Raw genomic sequence first — 24,855 nt, forward strand, 5'->3', positions numbered from 1 at the left:
ACCGTCACACATGGTGGTGGCAACATCATGCTGTGGGGATGCTTTTCTTCAGCAAGGGCAGGGAAGCTGGTCAGAGTTATGGGAACATGCATGGAGACAAATACTGGGCAATCCTTGAAGAAAATTCTTTTAGAGGCTGCAAAAGACTTCAGTATGGGACATAGATTCACCTTCCAATTGGACCATGACCCTAAACACACTGCCAGAGCTACAATGGGTGGTTTTGGACCTAGAACGGACACTTTTCTCCCTCCAAGCCTTTCCCAGGGTCAGACAGTGTATATGTAATATTGGTAAGAAGTTGTGGATGTATCAGAGAAGCTGGAGATTCCTGGGCATGTCCCTGAGTCAGTGCTGCCCCATAGACGCACCACATCCAGGGCACAGGCTGGCATCCTGACCTCATGTACCCGCCATGAACTTCTCCCTCCTCACAATTCACCTCAGCGGGGGAGCGCTGGGAATGAGGAGGGTGTGGGAGGGGAGCGGGGAAGGAACAGCCCCCGGGAGAAAGGAGAGCTGGGCGGGGAACCGGTGGATGTGTCCGCAGCTGGCTCCGGGCTGTTCCTCATCCAGTGGGCAGTCTGAGGACGCCCAGCCGTGCACTATGGCGGCGGCGGTGGAAGTCACCGGGAGCAGCAGCTGCAGCGGGAGCAGCGACACCTCCAGCACCGGCGAGGAGGAGAGGATGAGGCGCCTCTTCCAGACCTGTGATGGGGACGGCGACGGCTATATAAGCAGGTACGGGGGCACAACTTTCTAACTGACTCCTGAATAGTTGGCTCCAGGGGCACCTCTACCCGGGTGTGAGACCTCCGTGCCCACTGGTGCCATGCTCCAGGCCCTGAGGGCACAGGGGAACAGGAGAGCTCCACTCATTCTGCAGGAGGCACTGGGGCAGCACATGTCCCGGCAGTGCCCTGTGTGCTGCCCACTGCTCCTGGGTACAGCATGGAGGGAGTGTGCTGCCCACTGCTCCTGGGTACAGCATGGAGGGAGAGTGGTGCTCACTGCTCCTGGGTACAGCATGGAGGGAGAGTGGTGCCCACTGCTCCTGGGTACAGCATGGAGGGAGTGTGCTGCCCACTGCTCCTGGGTACAGCATGGAGGGAGTGTGCTGCCCACTGCTCCTGGGTACAGCATGGAGGGAGAGTGGTGCCCACTGCTCCTGGGTACAGCATGGAGGGAGTGTGGTGCCCACTGCTCCTGGGTACAGTATGGAGGGAGTGTGGTGCCCACTGCTCCTGGGTACAGTATGGAGGGAGTGTGGTGCCCACTGCTCCTGGGTACAGCATGGGGGGAGTGTGGTGCCCACTGCTCCTGGGTACAGCATGGGGGGAGTGTGGTGCCCACTGCTCCTGGGTACAGCATGGGGGGAGTGTGGTGCCCACTGCTCCTGGGTACAGCATGGGGGGAGTGTGGTGCCCACTGCTCCTGGGTACAGCATGGGGGGAGTGTGGTGCCCACTGCTCCTGGGTACAGCATGGGGGGAGTGTGCTGCCCACTGCTCCTGGGTACAGCATGGAGGGAGTGTGGTGCCCACTGCTCCTGGGTACAGCATGGAGGGAGTGTGGTGCCCACTGCTCCTGGGTACAGCATGGAGGGAGTGTGCTGCCCACTGCTCCTGGGTACAGCATGGAGGGAGTGTGCTGCCCACTGCTCCTGGGTACAGCATGGAGGGAGTGTGCTGCCCACTGCTCCTGGGTACAGCTTGGAGGGGGAATGGTGCCCACTGATCGTAGTTATGGCATGAAGGGAGAGAGGTTCCCACTGCTCTTGGGTGCAGCATGGAGGGTGCTGGAGGGTCAGTCCTCAGGGTGCTACTTCCATTGCAGTGAGAACTGGGAGTTATTACTATCATTTGTACCCATACAGTTAGAATCGTTAATGAAGGGTGGCAGTGGTGCATGCAGCATCCATTGGCGCTAGAACAGTCTTACAGGATGTATAGCAGATATCACACATCTTAATTTACCTAAGGCAATGTTCACACTCAGGTTTAAGTACCCAGGAATTTTATTATACAAGTCTATTTTGTGACTTTGTATAGATCAGTGTTCTCTAAGGTTGTCACCAGTCACGGTGTCTGACACTAGCTGTTAGGCAGACAGTAAAAATACTGGATAACTGCCGCCTACTAGTGTCAATTACTAACCAGATATTCCAATAATGTAAGAACTGTTAGACACTAAACCTTCTTGACATGTTTTGCCAAGTAGCGGTTTACTCAAGGGGCCATGGCATGGATCCCTTCTATGTCATGAGTCATTCCCCTAGAGTATCCAGCAAGTGGAGTAAGCTCTCTCCATGTGATCGGATATATCAACTTCTCTACACATGCCTCTTGTACAATTATGGCATATTCAAAGTATTTGCAATAGATATACACTGGAACCTTGGATTAAGAGTAACTTGGTTTGAGAGCGTTTTGCAAGACAAGCAAAGCTTTTTACAAATTTGTAACTTGGTTTAAGAGCAATGCTTTGCAGTAAGGGCATATACTCATCGTGCACACTTTCTGTGCATATGTGTTGTATACTGTATACCATTGTACAGTATATACTATACAGCATGTCTATCAATTTGCATTCGTGGATATAGTATTGTACTTTCTTTCTGCTAAGGCTGCTTTCACACTGTTTTTTTGACATGCGTCATGAACGTTTTTTTGCTGCAAAAGCGGATCCTGTTTTTGCAGAGAAAAATGCATGCAAACGCATGTTATTTTGCAGGATCCTGTCACTTGAAGTTTATGGGCGGGCATTGGAGTCATGTGATCGGGAGTGAGGGCAACTGAACGTGAGACTGAGAGCCGGCATCTGACAGCTGCGGTAAGCTGTAACCAAGGTAAATATCGGGTAACTAAGTGAAGTGCTTTGTTTGAATACCCGATATTTACCTTGGTTTCGAGCGTCCGCAGCTGCTAGGAGCCAGCTCCCTGCACACGTAACCAAGGTAAACATCGGGTAACTAAGAAGTGCTTTGCTTGGTTACCCGATATTTACCTTGGTTACGTGTGTCCGCCGCTCTCAGGCAGGGGAGGGGGAGAGTGGGACTGACCACGCCAGGCTGGTTTCTGGGCAGTAGAGCAAGCAGGATCCTGTCTCAGCATGCCAGCGTTCACTTGCGTTTGCATGCAGTACAGTCAGGATCCAGCGATTTGCAGTATTTGGACGCAGCTCAAAAACACTACAAGTAGCGTTTTTGAAAAAAGTTAAAAAACTGCAAGTCGCTGGATCCTCACTATAACGCATGTGAATGCATGTTGACGCGAGTCCATTGCAAATGCATTGAAATGAAAACGCATTTGCACTGGATCTGTTGTTGCGTTAAAAAAACGTTCATGAAGGCATGTTAACAAAACGCAGTGTGAAAGCCGCCTAACCAGTACAGCACATTGCTTATTCTGAAATCTAATTGCCTGGGCAGTATTCCTACCCCAGATGCGGCTTAGTTCTGCCCTAATTTTGGGGAGAAAAAACTATCTACCGTATATAATTATATATATATATATATATATATATATATATATATATATATATATATATATATATATATATATATATATATAAAAAAAAAAATTTCTCTGTATAGTATCTCCCCACATCAACAATTCTATTTTAAGCTAACATGCAGTTTAATTTTTTTTTTTTTTTTACTGTACAGTGTTTTGTATCAGTGTACTGTAATAATTTTATATGAATACAGGACATTATTTTGTATTACTGTAATAAGTTTGTATAAATACAGTAAATATTTTTGGGTTGTGGAACGAATTGTCTGCGTTTTCAATTATTTCCTATGGTAAAATTCGCTTTGATATAAGAGTAACTCAGTTTAAGAGCACACTCCCAGAACCGACTATGCTCGTAATCCAAGGTTCCACTGTATTATACATGCGAGTTCCAAAGATCTCAAGAACAGGGCCTTGTTGCAAATTTTTAGTGGAGGTGGTCCCAAAACTTGCACGCAAACATGCTCAGCATTAGTTTTTTTAAGAACTGCCATAAAAATGAATGGTTCTCGAGACATTATAGTAATCTGACTTATTAAACTACTAATGGCATTATGAGAGTTTTGCTTGTTCATATGTGGTGTATTTGTTGCACCAATTTACAATACGATATACTCTCCGCACCAGGATGGGGGAGGGTTGTATGACATTAATCTTGTTGAAAGTTTGAATTTACGGTCTGCAGAACTATGAATGCAGCTCTTGGCTCTGTGTATTTACAAAGTTCAAGGGTTTGTGCAAAGGCTTGTTATACCTGGCGGGCATCAACACATTGTCTTGACAACTGTCTCATTTAAGGAATTGATGTAATATATACTTTAACAAAGTTTGCTGTTTCAGTATTTAAAGTGGGAATTTACATTGTTAATTGATATAAAGAACTATCAAATTAATTGCAAAAATAATAATATTTAAAAATGTGCACAATCTTTGCCATGGAAAATTAACTGAAGGGGGTTGTCCACAACTTTTACATTGATGGCTTATTCCTAGTATAGGTCATCAATTTCTGACACCCGACCCCCCCCCCCCCCACTGATCAGCAGCTGTTCTCGGCAGCAGGCAACCGGAGATACTCTGTACCAGAGCTGCCCTGTCAATTGATAGCAGTCGGGTACTGCGCATCCGCCTCCAATTGAAATCAGTAGAAGGTGGATGTCCAATACCCAGTCGTAGCCGCTAGCAGAAGACGGGGCACCTCAGGAGCTGAGCAGTTGCGGCTGCTGCCAGCTGAACCGGAAGCAGCTGATAGGTGGGGGTGTCGGACCCCGTCCGATTAGACATTGATGACCTATCTTCCACTGTCTGCCGGCCACTTCTGCTTCCAGGTCAGATTATTAACTTCTGGAGGTATTCACTGCATTGCTCGTCAATCGGCAGTCTTCGGCTGTTTTCGGCTGTGTTTGAGGTGACGTCAGGGTTCACCTGAGTCCATGAGCCATGGACTCGATTGAACTTTGACTGTCACTGTGCGAGTCTCGCATCTGTATCACCCGGCACGGTGCACACTCTCCCGACAGGAACAGGTTGGCTGCATGTATTTCCATGCAGCTAAGGCACTCCTGTCAGGAGAGTGTGCGCCGTGCTAGGTAATACCGATGCGAGACTTGCAGGAGTCATACGCAAGTAGAGTCCTACCCTCAGTGTCTCGCTCTCTTCAAAAAATGTTTTCTATGTGTTATGTTTTTCTTTTTCTTATTTACTATTAATTTATGGTGGCCATATCTAATTTGGTGTCACACCATGAATTTCGGGCTTAGTACCAGCTGAGAATACAAAGCTGGTATTAACCCCTTTATTATCCAGCATGCCATCGCCATCAGGGTTGCTGGACGAGCCTGGAAATGGCGCGAAGAAACAATGCGCCATTTCCAGGGGCGGCTGCGGAGAATCTCAGCTGCCTGCTTTTACCTGACTGGCGATCAAAATACAGCGGGAGCCCATGAACACAGCCGAAGACTGCAGTCTGCAATACGCGTCACGAGAGGGGTAAGTATAATCAGACTGTTTTTTAAAATTGTGATTTTTTTTTTTTTTTTTTTTTTTTTTTCCTCACAGCCTCTGGACCCGAACTGTAACACGAGCTTCCCAGAAAGCTCGGGTTCGAGATTATGTGCACAAACGCTATGTTGTACGGACCCCTAACTTTACAGTTCGGTTTCGCCCATCACTACTAAGAAGGAAAAGGCAGCTGATATGATGCTGATGGGATAGGAGCAAACTGATTTTTTTTAACTTCTTCATGACCATAGACGTGTATAAACTGTGTGCAGAATTATTAGGCAAATGAATATTTTGATCACATGATACTTTTTATACATGTTGTCCTACTCCAAGCTGTAGAGGCTTGAGAGCCAACTACCAATTAAGTAAATCAGGTGATGTGCATCTCTGTAATGAGGAGGGGTGTGATGTAATGACATCAATACCCTATATAAGGTGTGCTTAATTATTAGGCAACTTCCTTTCCTTTGGCAAAATGGGTCAGAAGAGAGATTTGACGGGCTCTGAAAAGTCCAAAATTGGGAGAAGTCTTGCAGAGGGATGCAGCAGTCTTGAAATTGCCAAACGTCTGAAGCGTGATTGTGCCGCCCCCCCTCGTGCCAGAAGCCGACGCTGCTCGAGTCTGGGCCTACAGGGGAGGTGGCTCGAGGGTCTCCGGACCCGGGGGTCTCGTGGACACATCGAATAAATAGGGGGATGTAGATGTACGGACCAGGCCGTAATAAGTTCGTGACGCCACCCACGGTGTGTGGTGAGGTGGGACACCACCGCTGCAGTTAGCCCTGGGACCCAGTGGCTCGGTGCAGGGGATAGCGACCGCAGGGGGTGCTGGTGTACTCACTGTTAGGAAAACACACAAGTCTCTGGCAAGCCAAGGTGGCTGGTGCCGCGTCCGGTTGCATTCAGGGTCCTCCACCCGGCTGGTGGTCTCTATCTCTTTTCCAGCACCTCTTTGTGTAAGGTGGACTTTCTTGGTGTAAAACACAGGAGACCGCTCCCGGCTGGAAGTGGCCTAAGGAGCCGTGCCCGCAGACGCTGGCCCGTGGGATCTATGGGCCCTGGCGGTGACCTCTTATCCCTAATCGGTGGGCTGTTGTCTTCTATGAGGGACTTTGGGTGGGACAGGACCTATAATTCTGGCCTCAATCGGTTAATTAACCAGTCCGCTTGTTTCTGGCTTCAGGGTCCGAGTACCCCCCTTTGTGCTACGGTTTCCGGGTCAGTTCCCCGTGTTGGTAATGGCAGGCTACAACCCTGTCCCGGTCCACCTCGATTCCACCGAGCCGTCTTCCCGTTTCCTGCTGACGGAGACCACCGTCTGCCTCCTAGCCAGTGGCACCAGGGCGCCTACCCTGGTACCGTTCAACTTGAACTCCCCTGCTGGAGCTACACTTGGCTCCAGCCCACACTCCTCTCCAAACTGAACTTCAGACTAATCTGACTGATCTGAACTGCTGTTTTTCCCGCCCCGGGCTGTCTAGACCCCTGGGTGGGCGTGTTCCAACCGCCTGGTCACGCCCACTGGTGTGTCTATCTTTCCCTAAGGAGGGGTGACTAGGGTTTCTGGTTGGCTGTGTGCTTCCTAGTGAGGGAAGGTGTTATGCAGGGGCCTAACTGTGACTACCTGGTTTTTGCCAGGGCGTCACATGATCACCAAACAATCATGCGTTTCATGGCAAATAGCCAACAGGGTCGCAAGAAGCGCGTTGGGCAAAAAGGCACAAAATAACTGCCCATGAATTGAGGAAAATGAAGCATGAAGCTGCCAAGATGCCATTTGCCACCAGTTTGGCCATATTTCAGAGCTGCAACGTTACTGGAGTATCAAAAAGCACCAAGATGTGCCATACTCAGGGACATGGCCAAGGTAAGGAAGGCTGAAAAACGACCACCTTTGAACAAGAAACATAAGATAAAACGTCAAGACTGGGCCAAGAAATATCTTAAGACTGATTTTTCAAAGGTTTTATGGACTGATGAAATGAGAGTGACTCTTGATGGACCAGATGGATGGGCCAGAGGCTGGATCAGTAAAGGGCAGAGAGCTCCACTCCGACTCAGACGGCAGCAAAGTGGAGGTGGGGTACTGGTATGGGCTGGTATCATCAAAGTTGAACTTGTGTAACCTTTTCGGGTTGAGGATGGAGTGAAGCTCAACTCCCAGACCTACTGCCAGTTTCTGGAAGACAACTTCTTCAAGCAGTGGTACAGGAAAAAGTTGGTATCGTTCAAGAAAAACATGATTTTCATGCAGGACAATGCTCCATCACATGCATCCAACTACTCCATGTGTGGCTGGCCAGGTCTAAAAGATGAAAAAATAATGACATGGTCCCCTTGTTCACCTGATCGGAAACCCATAGAGAACCTGTGGTCCCTCATAAAATGTAAGATCTACAGGGAGGGAAAACAGTATACCTCTCAGAACAGTGTCTGGGAGGCTGTGGTGGCTGCTGCACGCAATGTTGATTGTAAACAGATCAAGCAACTGACAGAATCTATGGATGGTCGGCTGTTGAGTGTCATCCTAAAGAAAGGTGGCTATGTTGGTCACTAATGTTTTAGGGTTTTTGTTTTTGCATGTCTGAAATGTTTATTTCTAAATTTTGTGCAGTTATATTGGTTTTCCTGGTGAAAATAAACAAGTGAGATGGGAATATATTTGGTTTTTATTAAGTTTCCTAATACTTCTGCACAGTAATAGCTACCTGCACAAACAGATCTCCTCCTAAGATAGCCAAATCTAAAAAAAAAAAAACCACTCCAACTTCCAAAAATACTAAGCTTTGATATTTATGAGTCTTTTGGGTTGATTGAGAACATAGTTGTTGATCAATAATAAAAAAAATCCTCTAAAATACAACTTGCCTAATAATTCCGCACACTGTGTATATACACATCTTAGACCCTGTCTGTTCCTTTTAATGTGGGCTTGCATTATTCCCCCCACATATTTGCTGATCTGATCAGCAGACCTGTGCAGCTAACAGGATCTCTGATGCACCCGCGCCTGTTAACCCTTTAGATCACGCTGTCAAGCTCTGACAGTGCGGTCCAACATACTTTGGCTTGGATCACACTCATTGAATGTCAATGGGGTCACTGTCATGACTTGGCAATCGGACAGTGCAGGCATACAGTCCCCTAGGGGTACTAGTAAAATCATTAAAAAATATAACAAAAAAATCTGGGGGAAAAAAAATCTAAAAGTTCAAATCGCCCTTTTGCCCCATTAAAAATATAACAATAAAAAAACCCTTATATTTATCACCGCATTTAGAAATGCCCGATCTGTCAAAATATAAACTCAATTAATCTGATCAGTAAATGGCGTAGCGAGGGGAAAAAAATCAAAATGCAAGAATTTTTTTGTTTGCCGCAACATTGCATTGAAATGTAATAACAAGCGATAAAAGCATGGTATCTACCCAAAAATTATATAATTAAAAACATTGGCTCAAGATGCAAAAAATAAGCTGTCACTGAGCCCCAGATCCTGAAAAATGATAATGCTATGGGTCACGGAAAGTGGTGCCAAAAGCGCAATTATTATTGTTTGTTTTTATTTTATTTTACAAACTCCTGACTTTTTGGTTTTCTCACCACTTAGATAATACTAAAACCATATATTTTTGGTATCTATGACCTCATACTCACCTGGGGAATCATATTCTCTGGTCAGTTTTAGAATATAGTGAACCTGGTAAATAAAAAAACCCAGAAAACATTTTTACTTATTTTTAACAATTTCTCCACACTTCGAATTTTTTTCCCATTTTCTTGTACAATATGGAGCAAAATGAATGGTGTCATTCAAAAGTTAATTCATCCCGCAAAAAAACAAGCCTGGCTATAGCTATATTGATGGAAAAATGAAAAAGTTATGGTTCTTGGAAGAAGGGAAGGAAAAAAACAAAACTGAAAAGCAAAAAATCGTCCAGGGGTGAATGGGTTAAAAACCTCTTAACCTCCTTTACCCCCTGTAGATTTTATTTGGCTAACCCATTCTCAATCGGCATGTTTGCCCTTTGAATATTAACTCTTTTATACTCATTCCCTCTGCTGGTGCCATCTCATCGGTGTTGGCAGTGGCTCTCCTGGGGCTCGTATTACATTATGTCACGCAAGCTCTGCACCAAATCTGTGTTGGCCTAACTTAACTTTGGGTGAATTAACCATCAAGAGGACGTGAGCGGCCAGCCGCATCTGACTGCTTCTTGACGTTTTATTCGTCCGAAGGAGGGGAGTGACGCCAGTGCTGATTGGATGCAGGACACTTGCGTGACGTAACAATGTGATGCGAGTGATGTTAGCAAAAGTGAGTATGTGTTCTTTTACTGGGTGGCAAACATGCTGATTGAGACTGTAGTGTACAGCCGCTTTAAAAGGATGCTGGTGTTTGAAATCATTGTCTTCTGTTAACCATGTTTACCGCCAAGGAAGTACGTGCAGTCATCACTGCTTTGCATCAAAAGGCACATAAAATTACTCAAAGAACTAGTTATTTTATAATCAACAGAGAGGTTAAATTGTTGTGAGGAAGGTTTAAGGGTGCACAACCGTTAGGGCTGCCTATCTAAAACAGGATTCAGCTATGGGATCTGTTCAACACTAGTGCAGAGCTTGCTCATGATTGGCAGCAGGCAAGGAGCCAGTTCATCTGCTTACACAGTGAAGCAAAGGCTTTTGGCGGCTGACCTCTTCTCTCCAAGAAAACTTGCAAGGATGGACTGACGTTCTGTAGGAGGTCAAGGCAAAGTCCTGGAGAGGACTGGGGTAAAGTTATTTTCTCTAATGATGCCCCCCTTTATATTGCTTGGGTCATCTGGAGGAATGTTTGTCCCGAAGGGAAAAAAAGGTGAGGACTACCATGAGTCCTGTGTCAACAGTAAAGCATCCTGAGACCATTCATGTATGGAGGTTGTTTTTCACTCAAGGGAGCTGGTTTGCTCCCAATTTTGCCTAAGAACTCTACCAGGAATAAAGAATGGAATCTAAACATCCTCCAAGAGTAATTTGGTGATATTTATTGATGAGTGAGCTCCATGCTTGGGTGCTCCGTACTTCTTAAGAGCAGTTGAATGCTCAGATGGGCGCGATTTGAGCACCCGAGTATGATGGAAGTCAGTGGACTCCAGCATTTTTCCGTAAAAATGCTTGAGTCTCCCATTGACTTCCATTATACTCGGGTGCTCGAGTAGCGCCTATCCGTGCATCCAACTGCTCTTAATGAGTACGGTGCACCCGAGCATGGTAGTGCTCACTCATCAGTAGTGATAGCAATACTTTAGCATGATGGAGCTCCAAGTCACCACTTATGACTAAGTGGCTTGGTGCATAAGACCTTTACATTTGAGCTCTTACTCTATGGTAAGTATTATACAAATGATTTCACTTTATTGCAGGACCTGTGTGAGGTCATACCCATGTGACCAGAAGGGGCGGGGCCTCAGCCAACAAAGCTGGATATCAGGTCACATGGGTATGACCTCACACAGGTCCTTCAACAAAGTGAGACGTTTGTATAATACTTAACATAGAGAACAGAGGGAGGAACAACAGGCAAGGGGGCAGGAATCCATATAAATACCCACCCATATATTATGTGCTGCATTACAAATGCGAATCAAGTAGCTGATGATTCTTTAAAGTTTACTTTCTTGGTTTGAAAGCCTAAACATCCGAGCTGAACACTACACGTAAGTACAGAATCAGCCTGTTAGTGCCAGTATAGCACTGGCTTAGCCTAGGTTCACATTTCCGTTGTTTTTCATCAGTCACATGCGTTGCTTGACGCTTGTGACTGATGAGTTGAACAACGGATGACAAGAATAAGAATGCACTGTCTGACTCCGTTGTAAAACGTAAGAGAGAGAGATCGATCAGCTGATGGCTCCCATTAGCCGGCCACCGGCTTTTGAGAGCGAACAGATAATCTCCCAGCGGCCGGCTAATGAAAGCGATCAGCTGATTGCTCTCATTAGCCGGCCGCCTTGTGATCAGTTGATCACTTACAGCAGCCGGCTGCCGGGTGAGCAGCTGATCGCTTTCATTAGCCGGCCGCCGGGTGATCAGCCGACCGCTCACAGCAGTCGCCGGCCGGCGGGTGATCAGCCGATCGCTCACAGCAGCTGGCCGGCGGGTGATCAGCCGATCGCTCACAGCAGCCGGCCGCCGGGCGATCAGCCGATCGCTCACAGTAGCCGGCCGCCGGGCGATCAGCCGATCGCTCACAGCAGCCGGGCGATCAGCCGATCGCTCACAGCAGCCGGGCGATCAGCTGATCGTTCGGCCGCCGAGAGAGAGCAAGCGCAGCGAAATCAAAAGGATTCCGCTGCTCAAAAAACCCTACATGCTGCGTTCCTGCCGCCCGACGGTCAGTCGTTCCATGACTGATCAGTCGGGCGGAGGATGCAATGCAGCGTCATCAGTCTCAATCTGCCGCTCATACAAGTATATGGGAACAACGGAATCCGCCAAACAGATTCTGTTGTTTACCAGAGCTGCAGATTGTGACTGATACAAATTGACGGAAATGTGAACCTATCCTTAAGGTTATATATGAAAATCCTGGCGATTGGTTCCCTTTAAAAATCTGATCCCAGTTGTACCGAAGTGTCACTGCTATATTTTAGTCAATCAAGTTCATGATAAAACCTTAGTTTCACTGGTTTAAGATTTACCGTAAGTTAGACCTATCATCAAATGCTGTCCACCTGCCAGCTAATGAGGAAGCATGGAGACTTGTCGGGGGCACCTGGGCACTGCTTTGAGAGGAAAGGCAGGTGATCTCTAGATTAGTATACTGTGTGTTTTGTTTTGTTTTTTTGTTTAAGCATCCTTGCTTGGCTGCTTTTGTAGATTAAAAAAAAAAAAAAAAAGGGTGAACAACCGCTTCAAAGACCAATAATCTATCACACACGCACATGTTTAATTGTGGTGGTAGAACGTATGCATGTTAAATATGAATATCCATCAATATAGGGTTAGGTCAGAGGAAGCAGTGCGCGTGTAATTCGAGTAGGGAGCAGACTGTTGCTGTCTGAACCTATCTTCTCAATGCATTTAACATTTTTAATATTTTTTTGGGGTATTTTTACATACCTAATATGCATTTTCAAGCTCTGTAAAAATGCCTTGGGCAAATTTTCTAAAAGAGATCACCATATGCTGCTTGTGTTATTTAAAAAAAATGAAATATCTCCAACACTTATAAATGTAGTATCATTTTATTATGCACTAGCTGTATACAGTACCCAGCATTGCCCGGGATAATAACTAAAGGCCCCGTCACACTAAGCAACATCGCTAGCAACATCGCTGCTAACGAACAACTTTTGTGACGTTGCTAGTGATGTTGCTGTGTGTGACATCCAGCAACAACCTGGCCCCTGCTGTGAGGTCGTTGGTTGTTGCTGAATGTCCTGGGCCATTTTTTAGTTGTTGCTGTCCCGCTGTGAAGCACAGATCGCTGTGTGTGACAGCGAGACAGCAACAACTAAAGGTGCAGGCAGCAGGAGCCGGCTTCTGCGGAGGCTGGTAACCAATGTAAACATCGGGTAACCAAGAAGCCCTGTCCTTGGTTACCCGATATTTCTTTGTCGCTCCATTGGGAGACCCAGACAATTGGGTGTATAGCTTCTGCCTCCGGAGGCCACACAAAGTATTACACTTAAAAGTGTAAAGCCCCTCCCCTTCTGCCTATACACCCCCCCGTGCATCACGGGCTCCTCAGTTTTTATGCTTTGTGCGAAGGAGGCACACATGCACGCATAGCTCCACAATTTAGTCAGCAGCAGCTGCTGACTATATCGGATGGAAGAAAAGAGGGCCCATAACAGGGCCCCCGGCATGCTCCCTTCTCACCCCACTCTGGTCGGCGGTGCTGTTAAGGTTGAGGTACCCATTGCGGGTACATAGGCAGGAGCCACATGCTGTTTTCCTTCCCCATCCCTTAAGGGCTCTGGGTGAAGTGGGATCCTAATCGGTCTCCAGGCACTGGGACCGTGCTCCCTCCGCAGCCCCTGAGGAATCTGCTGGACAGGAGCCGGGTATCGTCAGGGACAAGGCCCTGCTACTGTGAGGTACTCTGTGTCCCCTTGGGGACCGCGCATGGAGCGCTTGTGTCATACACGCTGCAGCACTGCTGGGTGTGTTAGTGCGCCGGGACTACCGCGCTGACCGCGCTTATTTGCCGGCCGCGCTTATAACTTTAGTCCCCGGCTTTTGCGGCCTAGTACCGCATATTCCCGCCCCCGGGCCTGCCAGTCAGGGGAAGGGCGGGACGCTGCACAGGACGTCAGCGCTGAGGGCTGGAGCATACTTTGTATCCTCCTCCCCCCTCACTGAGCACCGTGGGGCACCAGATTCCCGCACTTTCTAGGGCACGCCCACGGCCCCCTCCTCACAGAACGCCGGCAGCCATTCCTGTCAGCACTTCTGAAGCTGGAGAGGAGAGACAACACGGCTCTGGGAGGCCCAGGCAGGGAATCTGGTGGTCACAACCGCTTTGGGCGGTCGGTAAGCAGCACCTGTTTCTAGGTGCTGGCCCCCCTGAGTGCCGAAGTGTATATATATATATGCTTATATGCTATACATTTACTCTGTACGGTCGCAATGTTGATTTTTGGCTATATACCCTCCTGGATTGCTCAGAGGAGACAACAGCATGTCGTCCGCAAAAAGCAAGGGTGCCAAAGCACAGGCTTACTTTGCAACCTGTACCTCATGTGCGGCTATACTACCGGCAGGTTCCACCGACCCTCATTGTGTGCAATGCTCGGCCCCTGTGGCACTTACTCAGCCGGAGCCTCTGCTACTGGTGGCCCAAGTGGAACCACCTGCTACCACTGTCCAGGTGACAGGGACGGAGTTTGCAGTATTTGCTGACAAACTTTCTGAGAGTATGGATAAATGGTCTGCTAAGATACTAGAAGCCTTGCAGTCCAGGCCGGTAACACAGGCCCCGGGCACTGTTGAATCATTGACCCCAGGCCCCCCTCGGTTGGAGCAGCAAAGTGCTCCTGGGGTGACTCATAGGTCCCAGGGTGAGGTCTCTGACACGGACCGCAGTCCCAGACCGCCTAAGCGGGCTCGCTGGGAAATTCCCTCGACTTCATCACACTGCTCAGGGTCTCAGCAGGAGGACTCTCTAGAGGATGAAGCGGAGGTGGCAGATCAGGATTCTGATCCTGAGGCCACTCTCAACCTAGATACACCTGAAGGAGACGCCATAGTCAATGACCTTATAGCGTCCATCAATCAGGTGTTGGATCTTTCTCCCCCAGCTCCTCCAATGGAGGAGTCAGCTTCTCAGCAGGAGAAATTCCGTTTTAGATTTCCCAAGCGTACAACGAGTACGTTTCTGGATCACTCCGACTTCAGAGAGGCAGTCCAGAAACACCGAGCTTGTCCAGATAAGCGCTTTTCTAAGCGCCTTAAGGACACACGTTATCCCTTCCCCCCTGACGTTGTCAAGGGTTGGGCTCAGTGTCCCAAGGTGGATCCTCCAGTCTCCAGACTGGCGGCTAGATCCATAGTTGCCGTGGAAGATGGGGCTTCACTCAAAGATGCCACTGACAGACAGATGGAGCTCTGGTTGAAATCCATCTATGAAGCTATCGGCGCGTCCTTTGCTCCGGCATTCGCAGCCGTATGGGCACTCCAAGCTATCTCAGCTTGTCACTCGCAGATTAATGCAGTCACACGTGCCTCTGCTCCGCAGGTGGTGTCCTTAACCTCTCAGGCGTCGGCGTTTGCGTCCTACGCCATTAATGCTGTCCTGGACTCTGCGAGCCGTACGGCGGTAGCTTCCGCCAATTCGGTGGCAGTCCGCAGGGCCATGTGGCTACGTGAATGGAAGGCAGACTCTGCTTCCAAAAAGTTCTTAACCGGTTTGCCATTTTCTGGCGACCGCCTGTTTGGTGAGCGATTGGATGAAATCATTAAACAATCCAAGGGAAAGGACTCATCCTTACCCCAGTCCAAACCAAACAGACCTCAACAACGGAAGGTACAATCGAGGTTTCGGTCCTTTCGGCTCGCGGGCAGGTCTCAATTCTCCTCGTCCAACAGGCCACAGAAGGGTCAGAGGGACTCCGATTCATGGCGGTCTAAGTCACGTCCTAAAAAGACCGCCGGAGGAACCGCTCCCAAAGCGGCCTCCTCATGACTTTCGGCCTCTTCACACCGCATCCTCGGTCGGTGGCAGGCTCTCCCGCTTTTGCGACGCCTGGCTGCCACAGGTACAAGACCGTTGGGTGAGAGACATTCTGTCTCACGGTTACAGGATAGAGTTCAGCTCTCGTCCTCCGACTCGATTCTTCAGAACATCTCCGCCCCCCGAGCGAGCCGATGCTCTTCTTCAGGCGGTGTGCACTCTGAAGGCAGAAGGAGTGGTGATCCCTGTTCCTCTTCAGCAACAGGGTCACGGTTTTTACTCCAACTTGTTTGTGGTGCCAAAAAAGGACGGATCTTTCCGTCCTGTTCTGGACCTAAAACCGCTCAACAAACACGTAAAAACCAGGCGGTTCCGGATGGAATCGCTCCGCTCCGTCATCGCCTCAATGTCCCAAGGAGATTTCCTAGCATCAATCGACATCAAAGATGCTTATCTCCACGTACCGATTGCACCAGAGCATCAGCGCTTCCTGCGTTTCGCCATAGGGGACGAACACCTTCAGTTCGTGGCACTGCCTTTCGGCCTGGCGACAGCCCCACGGGTCTTCACCAAGGTCATGGCAACAGTAGTAGCAGTCCTACACTCTCAGGGACACTCGGTGATCCCTTACTTAGACGATCTGCTTGTCAAGGCACCCTCTCAAGTGGCATGCCAACACAGCCTGAACATTGCTCTGCAGACTCTCCAGAGTTTCGGGTGGATCATCAATTTTCCAAAGTCAAATCTGACACCGGCCCAATCACTGACATATCTTGGCATGGAGTTTCATACTCTCTCAGCGATAGTGAAGCTTCCGCTGGACAAACAGCGTTCACTACAGACAGGGGTGCAATCTCTCCTTCAAGGTCAGTCACACCCCTTGAGGCGCCTCATGCACTTCCTAGGGAAGATGGTAGCAGCAATGGAGGCAGTTCCTTTTGCGCAGTTTCATCTGCGTCCACTTCAATGGGACATTCTCCGCAAATGGGACAGGAAGTCGGCGTCCCTCGACAGGAACGTCTCCCTTTCTCAGGCAGCCAAAGCCTCCCTTCGGTGGTGGCTTCTTCCCACTTCATTGTCGAAGGGGAAATCCTTCCTACCCCCATCCTGGGCGGTGGTCACGACGGACGCGAGTCTTTCAGGGTGGGGAGCGGTCTTTCTCCACCACAGGGCTCAGGGTACCTGGACTCAGCCAGAGTCCTCCCTTCAGATCAATGTTCTGGAGATAAGGGCAGTGTATCTTGCCCTAAAGGCGTTCCAGCCGTGGCTGGAAGGCAAGCAGATCCGAATTCAGTCGGACAACTCCACCGCGGTGGCATACATCAACCACCAAGGCGGAACACGCAGTCGGCAAGCCTTCCAGGAAGTCCAGCGGATTCTGCTGTGGGTGGAAGCCACAGCCTCCACCATATCCGCAGTTCACATCCCGGGCGTAGAAAACTGGGAAGCAGACTTTCTCAGTCGCCAGGGCATGGACGCTGGGGAATGGTCCCTTCACCCGGACGTGTTTCAAGAGATCTGTTGCCGCTGGGGGATGCCGGACGTCGACCTAATGGCGTCCCGGCACAACAACAAGGTCCCGGCATTCATGGCACGGTCTCAAGATCACAGAGCTCTGGCGGCAGACGCCTTAGTTCAGGATTGGTCGCAGTTTCAACTGCCTTATGTGTTTCCTCCTCTGGCACTGTTGCCCAGAGTGTTACGCAAGATCAGGTCCGACTGCCGCCGCGCCATCCTCGTCGCTCCAGACTGGCCGAGGAGGTCGTGGTACCCGGATCTGTGGCATCTCACGGTGGGCCAACCGTGGGCACTACCAGACCGACCAGACTTGCTGTCTCAAGGGTCGTTTTTCCATCTGAATTCTGCGGCCCTCAACCTGACTGTGTGGCCATTGAGTCCTGGATCCTAGCGTCTTCAGGGTTATCTCAAGAGGTCATTGCCACTATGAGACAGGCTAGGAAACCAACGTCCGCCAAGATCTACCACAGGACGTGGAGGATATTCTTATCCTGGTGCTCTGCTCAGGGTTTTACTCCCTGGCCATTTGCCTTGCCCACTTTTCTTTCCTTCCTTCAATCCGGATTGGAAAAGGGTTTGTCGCTCGGCTCCCTTAAGGGACAAGTCTCAGCGCTCTCTGTGTTTTTTCAGAAGCGCCTAGCCAGACTTCCACAGGTACGCACGTTCCTGCAGGGGGTTTGTCACATAGTCCCTCCTTACAAGCGTCCGTTAGAACCCTGGGATCTGAACAGTGTGCTGATGGCTCTTCAGAAACCACCTTTCGAGCCAATGAAGGATATTTCTCTTTCACGCCTTTCGCAGAAAGTGGTCTTCCTAGTAGCAGTCACATCACTTCGGAGAGTGTCTGAGCTAGCAGCGCTGTCATGCAAAGCCCCTTTCTTGGTGTTTCACCAGGACAAGGTGGTTCTGCGTCCGGTTCCGGAATTTCTCCCTAAGGTGGTATCCCCCTTTCATCTCAATCAGGATATCTCCTTACCCTCTTTTTGTCCTCATCCAGTTCACCAATGTGAAAAGGATTTGCACTTGTTAGATCTGGTGAGAGCACTCAGACTCTACATTTCTCGTACGGCGCCCCTGCGCCGCTCGGATACACTCTTTGTCCTTGTCGCTGGCCAGCGTAAAGGGTCACAGGCTTCCAAATCAACCCTGGCTCGGTGGATCAAGGAACCAATTCTCGAAGCTTACCGTTCTTCTGGGCTTCCGGTTCCCTCAGGGCTGAAGGCCCATTCTACCAGAGCCGTGGGTGCGTCCTGGGCTTTGCGGCACCAGGCTACGGCTCAGCAGGTGTGTCAGGCGGCTACCTGGTCGAACCTGCACACTTTCACGAAACACTATCAGGTGCATACCTATACTTCGGCAGATGCCAGCCTAGGTAGGCGAGTCCTTCAGGCGGCGGTTGCCCACCTGTAGGAAGGGGCCGTTTTACGGCTCTATTACGAGGTATTATTTTACCCACCCAGGGACTGCTTTTGGACGTCCCAATTGTCTGGGTCTCCCAATGGAGCGACAAAGAAGAAGGGAATTTTGTTTACTTACCGTAAATTCCTTTTCTTCTAGCTCCAATTGGGAGACCCAGCACCCGCCCCTGTTCCCTTCGGGCTGTTGTTCTTTGTGTACACATGTTGTTCATGTTGAATGGTTTTCAGTTTTCCGAACTTCCTTCGGATTGAATTTACTTTAGACCAATTTATAAGTTTCCTCCTTCCTGCTTTTGCACCAAAACTGAGGAGCCCGTGATGCACGGGGGGGTGTATAGGCAGAAGGGGAGGGGCTTTACACTTTTAAGTGTAATACTTTGTGTGGCCTCCGGAGGCAGAAGCTATACACCCAATTGTCTGGGTCTCCCAATTGGAGCTAGAAGAAAAGGAATTTACGGTAAGTAAACAGAATTCCCTTCTTACCTTTGTTACCAGCCTCCGCCGCTCTCCCTGTCAGTGCCGGCTCCTGCTCTGTGCACATGTAGCTGCAGGACACATCGAGTTAATTAACTCGATGTGTGCTGTAGCTAGGAGAGCAAGGAGCCAGCGCTAAGCATTGTGCGCTGCTCCCTGCTCTGTGCACATTTAGCTGCAGTACACATCGGGTAATTAACCCGATGTGTGCTGTAACTAGGAGAGCAGGGAGCCAGCGCTAAGCGGTGTGCGCTGCTCCCTGCTCTGTGCACATGTAGCTGCAGCACACATCGGGTAATTAACCCGATGTGTGCTGTAACTAGGAGAGCAAGGAGCCAGCGCTAAGCAGAGTGCGCTGCTCCCTGCTCTGTGCACATGTAGCTGCAGCACACATCGGGTAATTAACCCGATGTGTGCTGTAACTAGGAGAGCAGGGAGCCAGCGCTCAGTGTGCGCTGCTCCCTGCTCTCTGCACGTGTAGCTCCGTGCGCTGGTAACCAAGGTAAATATCGGGTTGGTTACCCGATATTTACCTTAGTTACCAAGCGCAGCATCTTCCACGCGGCGCTGGGGGCTTGTCACTGGTTGCTGGTGAGCTCACCAGCAACTCGTGTAGCGACGCTCCAGCGATCCCTGCCAGGTCAGGTTGCTGGTGGGATCGCTGGAGCGTCGCAGTGTGACATCTCACCAGCAACCTCCTAGCAACTTACCAGCGATCCCTATCGTTGTTGGGATCGCTGGTAAGTTGCTTAGTGTGACTGGACCTTAAGTCTCTCTCTCCCACTCTCACTCTCAAATTCAAAATAACGTTATTGATAGGACCTGTTGGCATTGCCAAAGCAAGAGGTAAAATTGGGCATTGGGATAGAGGCTCATCCAAGGTGGGGTATAGAAGTCTGTGATATATCCGGCTCCTCTTAAACTCTCCCTTTCACCACCAAAATCATATTACCTGACACATGAGCTTCTTATACTAAGAATGTCCTTCGTTGCTTGTAGCAACCAATCAGAGCTCCTATTATTAACCTGTAGCGAAATAGAAGCAGAGCTTTGATTGGTTGCTATAAGCCTGGATATTTGTCAGGTGGCCAACTGTCAAAACAGCCAGTGTATTCCCTCACACATCCAAACATTAAGGAAGCATTTTGAGTTTTTTTCTGGTAATAACTGTAACGCAGAGGGTTAAAATTTCAGCTCTGAACAGCCTAAGTCAAATCAGGCGGATGTGCAAAATTTTATTATTGTAAATGTGGCAGTGCAGAATCCTTTAGCGCACATACATGCAGCTTCATATATTATGTATTGGATTATAGAATTTGAAGGTTTTCCATTTTCAGAAAAGTGGTCCCCAACATATACGGTACATATTAATATATATTTAATAAAAATGTATTTATATAATTACTGTATATACACACACTTTGCCTACATTACAGGCATTTGTGGACCAGATCTCTTAAAGTGGGAAAACTCCTTTTAATTCTGCACATTTGATATTCCACTATAGACTTTAACGTGTGTGTGGGTGGTTTTGCATTCCTATAGCAATTTCTGGACTTTGTGGCCAATTTTAATCAAAACCATGCAATATACCAAGAATGTTGTGTATAAACACTTATGGGTCACTCTGCCGGGTGGTACTGTGGAAGTGATCTACTTACAGAAAACGAGCAATGCAGAGAACTGAGTGAGATGCTTATTTGTCAACAACAGGAAAAAGGAGATTTCTGCTTATAACCCTAACAAGTGAGGCCACTGATCTCTATTTAGCATGATTAGTATACATATCTTATTCAGGTCCCTTTCACATGTCAGTTATTTTTAAATGCATATTCTTGCAGTGTGTTTTTGTGCATGTAATACATATACATTACAGACTGTGGTGCTTTTTTTTTTTTTTTGGCTAAGACTTGTCCAAATTCAGCAGCTCCAATGAGTTTTCTCCAGAAGTGATGACTGCACCATCAGGATGTCACAGGACCACTGAAGCCTGTGATTGACGGCAGCTGTGCATCACAGAATGTATAACTAATGTGCTGCTCCAATCACATTTACTGTCTTAGTATTGGCATGTTGGTCCTTCTCCCCCTACAGTAGAAACATCTATCCACGATAAGTGAAGTTAAAGGGAACCAAACATCAGCATTTTCCTATATAAGGCTGGTTTCACACTACGTCTTTTTAACATCCGTTGAAAACGTTATTTTAGCGGAAGTACGGATCCAGTGCAAATGCGTTTTCATTTCAATGCATTTGCAATGGACTCGCGTTAACATCCGTTCACCTGCGTTTGCCTGCGTTATAGTGCGGATCCGGTGACTTGCAGTTTTTTAACATGTTTCAAAAACGCTAATTGTAGCGTTTTTGAGCTGCGTCAAAATACTGCAAGTCACCGGATCCTGACTAAACAGCACGCGAACGCAGGTGAACGCTGGCGTGCTGATAGACAGGATCCTGCTTTTGTACTGAGCATGCCCAGAAAGTACTGAGCATGCCCAGAACCAGTCTTGCGTGATCTGTCTCTCCTCCTCCCTCCCTCACCCTCTCTCTCTCTATCTATGTCTTTCCCCCTTCCTCTCCTCCCTCTCTCTCCCACCTGAGAGCTGCGGACACTCGTAACCAAGGTAAATATCGGGTAACCACTTCTCTTAGTTACCCGATGTTTACGTTGGTTACGCGTGCAGGCAGCCCTGCTCCTAGCAGCTGCAGACACTCGTAACCAAGATAAATATCGGGTATCCAAGGCCGATGTTTACCTTGGTTACCAGCGTCTGCAGCTGTCAGAAGCCTCCTCCCAGTCTAGTTCCCCTCACTCCCGATCACATGACTCCAATGCCCGCCCCTAAACATCCAGTGCAGGATCCTGCAAAATAACAGATGCGTTTGCATACGTTATTTGCTGTAAAAGCAGGATCCGTACTTCCGCTAAAAAAACGTTATGGACGGATGTTAAAAAGACGTAGTGTGAAACCAGCCTAAGGTGCAGCCAGTGCAGTACTGGCACTATCAGGCACATTGTGTACATACCATTAGTGGGCAGCTCGGGCGTTTAGTCAGTGAAATTCAACTTTATAAAGTTTGAAAATTCATGCACTTTTTGATTGACGTGTGCACCTCTCTCCTAATGTCCGGGCGTGTTCTGCACGTGTATTTCCCCCCCCCCCCGGCCGCCTGTTCCTCCCTCCCTTTAGCCGTATGTAAATTTCTAATCTTCAGTTACACGGCGTCGTAGTTAGCTCCTGCGCATAGTGATCATCTCCAGCGCCATGTTTCTGAAGCCCACACTATTATGGTGCATGAGAGGGCGGCGCATGCACCCTCGCTTCTTCAGATCTTTTGTGACCGTGGGAGCGCGCGCGGTCACAACAGGATTGGAGCACAGCTGATCTTACCCTGATTAGCTGCAGCAGACGTCTGCTACGATATCGTCTGCTGCAGCTAATCGGTAAGATCAGCTGTTTTCCAGTCCTGTTGTGACCGCGCGCGCGGTCCTGCGGTCACAACAGATCTGAAGTTGTGAGGGTGCATGCACCGCCCTCTCATGCACCATAATACTGTGGGCTTCAGAATCAGAAACACGGCGCCGGAGATGAGCGCTATGCGCAGGCGCTAAATCCGATGCCGTGTAACTGAAGATTAGAAATTTACATACGGCCAGAGAGAGGGAGGAACAGGCGGCGGGGGGCGGGGATACACGCGCATAACCCGCCCAGACATTAGCAGCGAGGTGCACACGTCAATCAAAAAGTGCATGAATTTTCAAACTTTATAAAGTTGAATTTCACAGCCTAAACACCCGAGCTGCCCACTAATGGTATGTACACAACGTGCCTGATACTGCCAGTACTGCACTGGCTGCACCTTATATAGGAAAATGCTGATGTTTGGTTCCCTTTAAGTAGGAAAAAGTTGCAAGATCCTGATCCAGTTGCAATGTCGGTAGTCTTTAATAACTGGACTAGAGTCCTGTGAAACGTACTATTACCTTCTGGCATCCTCTGCACCTCTTCTAAATAGTAGGCCCGCCACAACATGTAATATTACTGGTTATGTGCACTAGATTCTGTGGTGGAATGTTGTTCCAGGGAACTAGTCTAATTGCTGTATGTGAAGTCGGGAAGGAATTTTTCCCCTAATATGGAGCTTACTGTCTGCCCAATTGGGTCTTTGCCGTCCTCTGGATCATCATGTTAGGCTATGGATTGAAATTGATGGACTTCAGTCTACCTTGAACCTTAAAAACTATGAAACATCATTAAATTGCAGAGTAATGCACGCATGATGTCGCTCTTAGCCTACTAAGCGAGACACCATGTACTAGCAAGATGGCCACTTAACCAGGGTCTGGCAAATTTTGCTCAACTCTTAATGATAAAATTTCACTAATCTTCTAATTTCACAAGCCATTTTGATTCCTTAGTTAAGACTAGTCGGGGGCGGGGTGATGCAGAGATAGAAAAAGGCACTGACTGAAATTAATTTCTGCATAATGTTACAAGTGCATCTCAATATATTAGAATATCATCAAAAAGTTAATTTATTTCAGTAATTCAATACAAAAAAGGAAACACATATATTATATAGCAGTGTTTCTCAACTCCAGTCCTCAAGACCCACCAACAGATCATGTTTTCAGGTTTTCCTCAATCAGGTTTCTAGGGTTTCCTTAATGTTGCACAGGTGATGGAATTATCCCCTGTCTAATATTGAGGAAAACCTAAAAACATGATCTGTTGGTGGGTCTTGAGGACTGGAGTTGAGAAACACTGTTATATAGAGTCATTATAAAGAGAGTGATCTATTTCAAGTGTTTATTTCTGTTGTTATTGATGATTATGGCTTGCAGCCAATAAAAACCCAAAAGTCATTATCTCAGAAAATTAGAATAATTACCACAAAACACCTGCAAAGGCTTCCTAAGTGTTTGAAATGGTCCCTTAGTCTGGTTCTGTAGGATACACAATCATGGGGTAGACTGCTGACATGACAGATGTCCAGAAAGCAGACATTAACATGCTCCACAAGAAGGGTAGCCACAAAAGGTCATTGCTAAAGAAGTTGGCTGTTCAGAGTGTTGTATCCAAGCATATTAATGGAAGGTGGAGTGGAATTAAACAGTGTGGTACAAAAAGATGCACAAGGAACTGGGATAACCGAAGCCTTGATAGGATTGTTAAGAAAAGGCCGTTCAAAAATTTGGGGGAGATTCACAAGGAGTGGACTGCTGCTGGAGTCAGTGCTTCAAGAGCCACCACACACAGACATATCCAGGACATGGGCTACAACTGTCGCATTCCTTGTGTCAAGCCACTCATGACCAATAGAACATGCCAGAAGAGCGTCTTACCTGGGCCAAGGAGAAAAGGAACTGGACTGTTGCTCAGTGGTCCAAGGTGTTGTTTTCAGATTAAAGTAAATTTTGCATTTCATTTGGAAATCAAGGTCCCAGAGTCTGGAGGAAGAGTGGAGAGGCCACAATCCAAGCTGCTTGAAGTCTAGTGTGAAGTTTCCTCAATCAGTGATGGTTTGGGGAGCCATGTCATTTGCTGGTGTAGGTCCACTGTGTTTTATCAAGACCAAAGTCAGCGCAATTGTCTACCAGGAAATTTAAGAGCACTTCATGCTTCCCTCTGCTGACAAGCTTTTTGGAGATGCAAATTTCATTTTCCAGCAGGATTTGGCACCTGTCCACACTGCCAAAAGTACCAATTCCTGGTTTAATAACCACAGTATCACTGTGCTTGATTGGCAAGCAAACTCACCTGACC

The 24,855-nt window shown here is 48.1% G+C and overlaps 1 protein-coding gene across 1 annotated transcript in view; it reads left to right on the forward strand.

Moving 5' to 3' along the window:
- Window positions 1–565: 565 nt before the first annotated feature.
- Window positions 566–24,855, forward strand: part of MCC (MCC regulator of Wnt signaling pathway) — a 498,291-nt gene continuing 474,001 nt past the window's right edge. The window contains exon 1 of the mRNA XM_075325006.1: window positions 566–741. Within this exon, the coding sequence (XP_075181121.1) occupies window positions 608–741 (134 nt within the window). The 5' untranslated portion in view covers window positions 566–607. The remainder of the gene's footprint in view (window positions 742–24,855) is intronic.

The sequence above is a fragment of the Anomaloglossus baeobatrachus genome, chromosome 1 (assembly GCF_048569485.1).
Source record: "Anomaloglossus baeobatrachus isolate aAnoBae1 chromosome 1, aAnoBae1.hap1, whole genome shotgun sequence".
Classification (NCBI taxonomy): domain Eukaryota; kingdom Metazoa; phylum Chordata; class Amphibia; order Anura; family Aromobatidae; genus Anomaloglossus; species Anomaloglossus baeobatrachus.